This window comes from Betta splendens, chromosome 4, assembly GCF_900634795.4.
Source record: "Betta splendens chromosome 4, fBetSpl5.4, whole genome shotgun sequence".
Classification (NCBI taxonomy): domain Eukaryota; kingdom Metazoa; phylum Chordata; class Actinopteri; order Anabantiformes; family Osphronemidae; genus Betta; species Betta splendens.
The window spans coordinates 17,828,713-17,837,834 of record NC_040884.2 but is presented as its reverse complement, the minus strand read 5'-3'; the positions used below and the strand labels follow the sequence as shown (position 1 = coordinate 17,837,834).

At 41.7% G+C, this 9,122-nt stretch overlaps 1 protein-coding gene across 3 annotated transcripts; it reads right to left on the bottom strand.

The window, feature by feature from the left end:
- Positions 1-894: 894 nt before the first annotated feature.
- qtrt2 (queuine tRNA-ribosyltransferase accessory subunit 2) lies at positions 895-9,107 on the bottom strand. Of its 3 annotated transcripts, none has more exons than XM_029146851.3 (9): positions 8,975-9,107; positions 8,504-8,739; positions 8,365-8,420; positions 7,253-7,329; positions 6,939-7,148; positions 5,835-6,034; positions 4,636-4,805; positions 1,926-2,037; positions 895-1,782 (listed from the first exon to the last, which is right to left on the bottom strand). In XM_029146851.3, exons 2-9 carry the CDS (start codon positions 8,719-8,721, stop codon positions 1,539-1,541), a joined length of 1,287 nt encoding a protein of 428 aa, XP_029002684.1. In that variant the 5' UTR covers positions 8,722-8,739; positions 8,975-9,107; the 3' UTR covers positions 895-1,538. The 3 variants fall into 3 exon arrangements, with proteins under 3 accessions (XP_029002684.1, XP_029002686.1, XP_029002687.1); XM_029146853.3 differs by lacking the exon at positions 8,975-9,107 and adding an exon at positions 8,837-8,974; XM_029146854.3 differs by lacking the exon at positions 8,975-9,107 and having other exon boundaries at positions 4,654-4,805; positions 8,504-8,968.
- Positions 9,108-9,122: the final 15 nt, after the last annotated feature.

Sequence of the window (9,122 nt, the reverse complement as noted above, 5' to 3'; positions counted from 1 at the left end):
CTCTGTGTAGAAACACCTCCCCCCCATCTGCTATATGTTTAGAGTAAGTTTAATTTTATTGTACAGCTGAAGGTCACGAATGAATAATGGGCTGCCGTGATTTACAGTGGACAGTTGTAACAGCTTCACAGAGACGTAATTGTTGCAAAGTTTGTTTTCCAAAGCGTATGCTCCTAGAACTTTAAGGATTATAGTGAAACCACCTAAACTGATTTTTTTCCCAAAGAATATCAAACACAGGCAGTGAAGGAAAGGAGCACAATAGCCATTCACCACCTCTTCTATTTTTACCAGCTAATCTGGGGGATTGACTTTACAACCTTGTTCCGCTCCAGCTTCTGTCTATCGTCATTCCATTACACCTTAAAATAAACAGCGGAGAGGTCCGTGCTTTTATCTTTCGCCCATTCTCCCCACAGGCAATAATAAAATTCCACTGTTCCCAGACACTTTAAACCTATTTTTTAATATCATATATGCAGTGTCCACCTACCGACAACTGCAAATTCTAATGGTTGACGTGTTCAGGAAGCCCATATATACATTAGAAATCCTTATTGCTCTTCCATAAATGCCACTCTCCCCCTCTCAGGCTGTGCCCTGTCCCCCACAGACATCTACACGGTCTGGCAGTCAATTATTTACCCTCACCTTCAAAAGCCTCCCTCCATCGCTGCATGGGAGGCAGTAGACTCATTTCTTTATCTCATCTTTATCCTTTTCTCAGCAGCAGCAACAGCAACAGCGGGGCTGTCGGCTTAAAGCTCCCCGACACCTGCAGAAGACCAGAATCCCAACATCTGCATGTTGGCATGGACATGTGGAAGCAGCATAACAACACATAATGGTTAACCCCCAGGGTTAAAAACTCTTTACGCCAATTAACGTGTGCGGTTGTGTGGGAAAGACTCGTTTTATTAGAGGTATCCAACTGAAAAATTAAAAATATTGATTAAGCACATAAATTAGTGTGAAAGAAAAGATCAATAAAGGATGAAATGACAGTAAAACTAAGCCTGAAAGATGTTACTGTACATGCACTTTTTCATTGTACAACAGGAGAAAAGCAGGATCTATATTGGTTATTATTTCCTGTAATAACTGGTCACACTTTTTGCTTTGTCCACCGCTCCGTGCTGCTGTGTCATTCAACTGCTGACCAGCAATCAGGCCTGAGGCACTCAGGGAGTCATAGTCCCTCACCCTGCCTTATTTCTCTCTATAAGCAAATTCAATATGACCTTTTATCCAGCTCCTTTCCTCTTCATAAACGTACCCCTTACTCCATCACCAGCTATCTGGTCTCTTCAGTACAAAGGCTTCATGAACACAGTTTTCCTAATGGGGAACCAGGAGTCATGATTGTCTCTCTGCTCTGATCTCTTTTCACCCGCTTGGATCAAAGGTGCGTCAGAGACATGACTTTTAGCAACACAACAGTGACTCAGTCTCAAGGTGCTGAGCAAGATAGAGCTTTGATTGACACTTCACTGATCCCGTTGGACCAATCCCGCTCCCATCTGTCTGATTCGTCCTCATTATTCCTTCTGCTTGCTTCTCCCCCCAAGCACCCGTCGGGTAAGGAGGTCCAGTTTGTCATTGGCCAGAGCTTCTCTTAGGGCACCAAAGAAGCTGTGGTAATGGGCTGTGTTGTGGATCATAAGCAAGACTCCAGCTAGCAGCTCATTGGTCACCAGCAAGTGGTGCAGGTATGCCCTCTTGTGGTTCCTACAACAGTAACAGCCACACCCGTTCACCAGCGGCCTGAAGTCGTCCTGGTACCTGGATTGAAATTCAAAGAAATAAGCCGTGGTGAAAAGCCAGTCCTAAATGTAAATCAGGCATTGGGCAAGTACATTAAAGCAAAGATTCAGCAGGAACCTCAGCTTAATAAAACCTCTGGGATCACAAAGTCTGCTACAAACCTCGTGTCTTTAAGGTTGATCTCAAAATGTGTCATCTGTGTTTGATCCTCCAGATTTACATCTCCGTTCTCTTGCGTGCCACCTGCTGGGTCCTCTTCATTTAAGTCCAGCACTGCAGAAACATACACACAACTCATTAGGCCCAGTGCACCTCAAACCACTCACATTCGTTTTCACACATACAGATCCCTGAAGCAATAATCAAATGCAACATGTAACATAGTTGGACCTCTATTAATCGCTGCTGTGTCCCAGTGTCTCTACTATTATAACATAATTACAAACTGGCCATGTAAGGACCAACACCCGTTTTACACAGATGGGAGTAAAACTGCAAAATGACTTCAGTTAATTTAATAATAATGAAGAAAAGCACAGATCTAACAGTGAATGGTCTGTTAGGGAGAGGTTGGCTGCACAAAGCTGACCAGTCAGCTCCACACATCAGAGTAAAGATGGTAAAGGAGCAGAGAAGTACTAAGAAAGGAGTCCATGGCAATGCATACGATTAAAGATAAAAGAGGCAACGATAGTGCAAAATGGATTTAGCAGAAACACACAAGTGAAGCTCAGGGCAACAAAGTGGGCAAACAAAGCATATAAATGAAATTTTTATGCTGGGGATTGGGCTGGAGCTTAAGGTGGAGTGATAAGCATGAGGATAAAAGAGACAACATAACGCTTGACCAAGACTAATAAAATAGAAAGGAGGCAGAAGCAACTTGGATTGAAGAGCAATAAGTTGAGAGCAGTGGAGCAGTAACTAGAGAGGCTGAGGTGGAAAAGAGAGGATTTGAAGTTATAAGACTCCTCAGCTGAAGCACACAGTTGTAAATTGTGATTTTATGCAGTTAACTGTTTATTAACGGCCAAAAAGGCCCAAAACATTCTTTTTACTTGATCCACAGCCTGCAGGAAAACATACATCTAAAAAGAAAAAGTGTGCTTCTCCCTAAACCAGTAAACCTGTTTAAATAATCGTTTAATATATTTAAATGTGATTCAACCCATGGTAAAGTTGAGGCCAAGAGCAAACGGGCACAGGCACTTTAACACCAACTTCCTGGTGAGGTTAAAAGCTTTTAACCCCCCAAAGGTCAAACATCACGGTTTTTACTCACTTAAATATTAATGTGTTTTAACTCTGCTTTTTCTCCACCAACTCTGACATGCAATGAGCACGGAAAAAAACACTGAATGTTAAAAAGATGAATCTAAAGGTGAAGTTGGCAGGGGGGTGTTCAGGTGGGCGATAAGGAAGTAAAGGGGTAATTTATATACCGTGTCAAAAAGGACCTTAACTCCCCAACTCTCCACCTCCAGGGATCTGTATAATTGGCTGATGGGGGAATTAGATTTCCTGTTCAGGTTTGATTCTCACCTCCACTGAACTCCATTACACTCCCTGTGCAGAATCGATTAGCGCTGTCTAGCACTAGATGCTGCTGGATACCAAACTTCACTCCGTCTATCAGTCGAGTTTAACGTGAGCTTTTTAATGAAGCGCAAACTCTGCAGCGGGTCAGGTTGGTGCATTTCACCACTTTTACTAAGCCAACACTTATTTGGGGCTTTTCATTGGGGCAACAACCAGAACCAGACCTGATCGGAACCATCATCAGCCTTAACAGCTACAATATGAGCTGCATCATTGATTTTATATCACCCGCAGAATTTCTCTGCTCCTAATTAGTGGAGGGAAGAGTTAGAAACTACACAACTGCTTCACAAAGCAGCCAAATCTATCGTGAGATGAGCGTGACCTGAGATTTGTTCCAGAAACATTAACCACATACAGTATGCATTTTAAATTCAATCACAGGCTCCTCCTGCTGCAATTAACATAATAGCTCATTATCAGGCAAATAACCACTTCATTGCACTAATCAGTGAACCACAACTGGGTACAGCTGAAAACATTAAAGTACTGCTCATTTTTGCTTTTCTGCCCTTTTAATTGCTTAGTCCACATCTGTTATGTGCAGAAAGCAGGTCAGGTGAAGTACTAACCGTGTCGGGGGTGTCGCCACGTCTGTAAGTACTTGCAGAAAAATGCTAGATCTATCAATGGTTTGGGGCAATTTACACACATTTGCATCTAAAACATTAAAGTGAATTCAAGGTACTTTACCTGAAAGGTCATTTGGTTTGACAATAAGCAATTAGGCTCTGTCAAATTCCAAAATGGTTTTCACCATTTTCTTATTTTGTCAGCTTTGAATTTTGTCATTAAACTCCTGCATGCTGTGATTTAAATGGTACATGTCTATAATGCCGGATGATAATAAAATTGCATAGGCTGAAAAGAACATGAAAATAATCCTTTGTTGAAAGAATGAGCAGTGCAGACTACGAAAGTGAGCATTTATAATAAGAGTGAAGCTGATGCTACTTAAATGAGAACGTTGGAGCAGCTGAGAATAACAAGCTTGATCTATATCTCATTATAGGTTCTGTGCATCTTGCAACATTAAAATGAGGCTCAAGTAAGAGACTGAAATTCTAAAAAAATATATAGTCTGTCTCATTAGTGGCATTTGGTACCACATATATAAATTAATAGATCAATACCTGCCAGGGCACAACTTAACTGCCAGTTAAACTAACCTTTCCTTCATTACTTTACTTTTGCTTTATAGGACCATTTCCTGTTAAAACTAGGAACTTCAGCTGTACTGCAACTACTTTTCATTACAGCTATTTGCCACACCTGCAGGGGGCGCTCTACCTGCGCGCTCCGGGTCTGGAGAGATGTCGAAGTTGAAGCTTAGAGCGCAGCCTCGCTCCGTCACCTGGAAGGGGAAGAAACCTTCAAACAGATCCACGCCAGCATCCACGCAGTCCAGCACCTCGTCGGGTCGTCCTACACCCTGCATCAGTCTGTTGAGCAATCACAAAAGACAACGCACCATTATCCATCGGTTTAAGGTCAGCATTGAAAAGTTTGTTGGATTTCTTAAATCAAACATACAAAAACTGTCTAAAAGTCAAAGACATTTGATTTTTAATAAAAGAAGAAAATATTCTACATTGTGTAGTTAAATATGTAAACTATGAGTAAACAAAAAAATTAGTTTCAAAGGGCATATAATATGCTTTGAGCTTGAGCTGACATAATGACTGCTGACGGCCTGCGGCGCCGTTAACAGAGCTGTTGTGTTGGTAATCAATCAGGCTGGATAATGAATTGACTGAGCACGACCCAGCAACTGGGCACGCTCAGCGTTCTGCACACAGACTGTTCCACCATAATGAGTCACTGATGCACTTTAAACTACACTGCTGCACTGGGTTGGTTTTTAAATTTAATAAAAGGATAATAAACTCGTGTTTTTTTTAAATCTGAAAATAAAGTAAAAAAAAACACAAAATTTAACTACCTTGACATTTTGCTGCTTAAATTAGCCTAAAACCAATTTAAAGTTAGAAGTCAGTGATCAAGCTAAATATTAAAAATGGTGAAGGCCTTAATGAGCATCAAAACCAGCACATTGTTTATTGTACTCCTGAGTAGTCTTTTAAACTTTTGCAATTAACATAAGAAAAAACAGTAGGACAGTTTCTCTTTTACACCAAGAAGTTGAGTGTGCGATTCTGAAATAAGCTGTTGTCCTGTTTATTTGGTTTCTGTGTGAATACAAGAAACTGTAGAGTCGTGTCAAATGAATAATTATAAATCAAACTTCCCTTATTTGTGTCAGAATTATGAATTAATTAAAAAAACAACACCGTTACAGGGACGGTTGTTTTTCCAGCCACGTTCTTTTTCATTTTGAAGATGCTTCTATTTGACTGCTACTGCTGACGGTGATTACTTTTCAATTAACATTGAAGAAGAGCGTTTGATTAGTAAAGAATAATCTCTTCACAACCGTGATAACTGCACTTCATGTAATGAGGGCGTCTGACCTGGGTTTGTACTCAGGCAGCTCCTTGATCACCGCAGACGTTAGCTGAATCCTCAGGGCCTGATCCACGGAGCCCGTCTGCAGACCATCCAGGCAGAATCCTGCCACGGGCCGCTTGGCCGTCTCCCTGGCTGAGCGTATCCTCTCTTCCAGAATATCCCCTCCTTCCACCACGCCGAACACCTCCACTCCCTTCAGCTCCTGAAAATGACAGTTTGGTAATTAAACACAGGAAATAAAGAAAATGCTTGCGGAAACATAAATGCAGACATTAATTAGATTACAGCTCCATATTCATACCCACACATTGTGTATAACAAGAAGACAAGAAGAAATTTTCTTTTGATTGCAAAAATAAACACTGTCTTATTTTTAAAAACTGCCAGTCTGGATTGTAATGACTGAACAAGAAATTACCTTCACATTCACACAATCAACAGTTCTTTCAGCACAATACTGTTGTCAGTCACCTGAGAAATGCTGCTGCCTCTGCTGGACTTGTTATTCCAGGGAAAATTTGGTGTTGTGATTACACAATAAAATCTGTAATTACATCATTGCAGCAGTATATGGAAAAATAAATCCATGTGTTCACTACCCTAACTGGTTTTCCTCATAGGATTTGCGGGCGCAACAACATAAAATGTTTAATGGCAAGTTTGGAAATGTACAATTCTGGCGCTGTGTGCGTCTCTGATAGAACTGGTGCAATACAGTAAAAAATGGAAACACTATACTGAGGCCCACAGTAATTAGATCATTTATGCATCACCTGCAGCTCTCTGAGAATCAATTCATCATAAAATGAGGCAACATTTCACTGCATTACATGGAAAGGAAAACAAGTCATTAGTCCTGATTAAATTATAGTAAGAAAAGCCACCTACAGACCTCCAGATGTTTGCACTCATTAATACTGTTTTCCTCCTAACCACACAGTTTCCAGCAGTCGCACAGCAGCCCCGGTGACATCTAAATTACCAATTATCAATCCTAGTCTGGTGTTCTCGCGCTGTGCATGAAGGATTCACAGAAACAGACTTTAGAATTATAAAATGCCAGAGCTCTGCTGTGTATGTTTAGTGAATGCCAATTGGGTCTGCACCTGGGAGCTTTGATGCACCAGCAGACACTCGTCCAAGTGAGCCAGGGTTCGATCCACAGATTTTCTAACTCGTTTGCGAGAGGTGGTGTTCTGCCACGTCTCTCCATCCGCCATGCTCTGGTACCAGTCTGCCTGCACGGTCTTCTGAAGAGCCATGAACTTGGCCACCGTCAGCTCGATCCGACCACCACTGCCCCACACTGACACCGTCTAACAAGAAGCATGACATTTAAAAAGACCGTTTTGGTGAGACAAGCAAATATATTAATACCAAATATAGAGAAATTGTTCCTTAAGCAGAGGTTCCTGCTCACCTTGTTGGTTGTATAACCAGTCGGGCAAGGGGCTGCAGGGTCGTGAAGCGAGCAGTACAACACAGTGTCATGAAGCCCTGAGAAATACAAAGTCAATATGTGTCACTCACAGAGAGCAAAACCAGATGGAAAAACACAGGCGAGCACAGGCTGCACACAAAGCCAGGTGACAGTGAGATGCCTTCATTACTGCCTGTTAATAGGATGGCTCTGAGTCGGAGAGGGGCTTTATCAGAAAACCCAGCTGCAGGAGAAAATCAAAAGCATAAAATGCAGCAAATGCTGTTTATATTTCCTCATTATTAAATTACTGCCCTTCTGGGACTTTTCACACAGCACAATAGACTGTTTAGAGCAAGTGACACTACAGTGATTACATTTCTAAATTTCAAATTTGGTTTCCTGAAGGAGAGCTTAAAGCTTAGCATCTCAGCTAATGTTGCACACAAAACCCAAATGAGGTCACTCATGTATATAAATATTGCTCTGAACAGCACTACTTTTTAGTCAAGCTCCTGGCACTAATCAGCTTTTCAAAACTCAACTTTAAATTTAGAAGCACCCTCATTTGCTCCAGTCTTTCTATTTTAGCCAGTGGAAACACAGTTAGTGTACCCCAAGCTCTTCGGTGTAAATTTAACCTTCACAAATGTGTGACATTCACATCAATCAGCCAGACACTCCAGTACAGGATTTTAAACCTGGCAGAGGATCCTCTGATGTGGTTGTTACCTGAAAATGTCAGCCACAGTGGTGCAGAACAGCCAAAAACCAACCTTTCCGTTCCCACCTCTAGAGAAACCCTGAATCCCCTTATGAAGTGATTAGAACAAACTTCACATGCTGATTAAATTAATACTTCTACGTCTATAAAAAAAGAATCCTGTATTTTTCCAATCTTATTGAAGGTTTACGGCATTAATATCGATGCAATGCTTTTCATTTTCATTTGCAGTTTACAGCTGACAGCAAATTAACTTTTAATCAATACTGAATACATTTGATTTGAATAGCATTAGAATTTGTGATATATATATATATAGTTTCTCTCGGTGACTCTTTAATAGAGATGTTGTAATGTGAGAAGAAGATGGAAAAAGAAAGATTGGTACCTGCAAACTTCCTGAATCCGTCTTTAAACTCCTCCAGAACATCCCGGTGCTCTGCTCTTGATGGGGAAAGTGATAAAGGTGCACGTTAGATTTCAGAAACACCTCGGTGCTTGTGACACTGTGTGCTGATGTGCCTCACATGTTGGACAGGTTGACCTGAGTGACACAGGGCAGCGGGCTCAGCGTGTGCAGCGTGTCCTGGGTGAGGTGGGGCACGGTGCCAAGGTGGGTGTAGAGCAGACACCCCGGGACCTCCAGGGAGTGCTGTCCCGTCTTACCGAGCCCCTTCAGAACACCCAGCCGACTTCTGCCCTGGACCACCCGAGTCAGCTCCAGTTTCATCCTGCTGCCACTCATATTAACAGCACACTGTGTCTGGAAAAAAAAGCGAACGCTATAGCTTGAGACAATTATGTAAACTAGATACAACAGCACGTGACTTAGCCACGTAGCTAGCTAGCGGTTCACACACGTGTTATGACTTCCTGGAAGCCTTCGCCGAGAAGGCTGTTCTTGGCACACTCTGATTAGAAAAATCTACGCATTTATAACCGCGATAGTTTGAAATACAGACAGTTTTTTAAAAGAGCATCCTCCTTGTGTCTCTTACCCAAACTCACAACCTATCAGGAACTACAAGTCGCGGAATTATGTCGTAACCACCGGCGCGGCGGAACTTAAAAAAAAAATACAAAATAGCTTTTTTGCCCCTTTCTTCTAACAAAACATTTATACATTGCATTGTGCTACACTTTCAA

Coding starts and splice junctions, on each gene's coding strand:
- qtrt2 (XM_029146851.3), bottom strand. CDS start 8,721: ATGAGTGGCAGCAGGATGAAACTGGAGCTGACTCGGGTGGTCCAGGGC. Junction 4,806..5,834: donor CTGCCTGAGTACAAACCCAG/GTCAGACGCCCT, acceptor ATTGCTCAACAG/ACTGATGCAGGGTGTAGGAC. Junction 1,783..1,925: donor ATCAACCTTAAAGACACGAG/GTTTGTAGCAGA, acceptor ATTTCAATCCAG/GTACCAGGACGACTTCAGGC.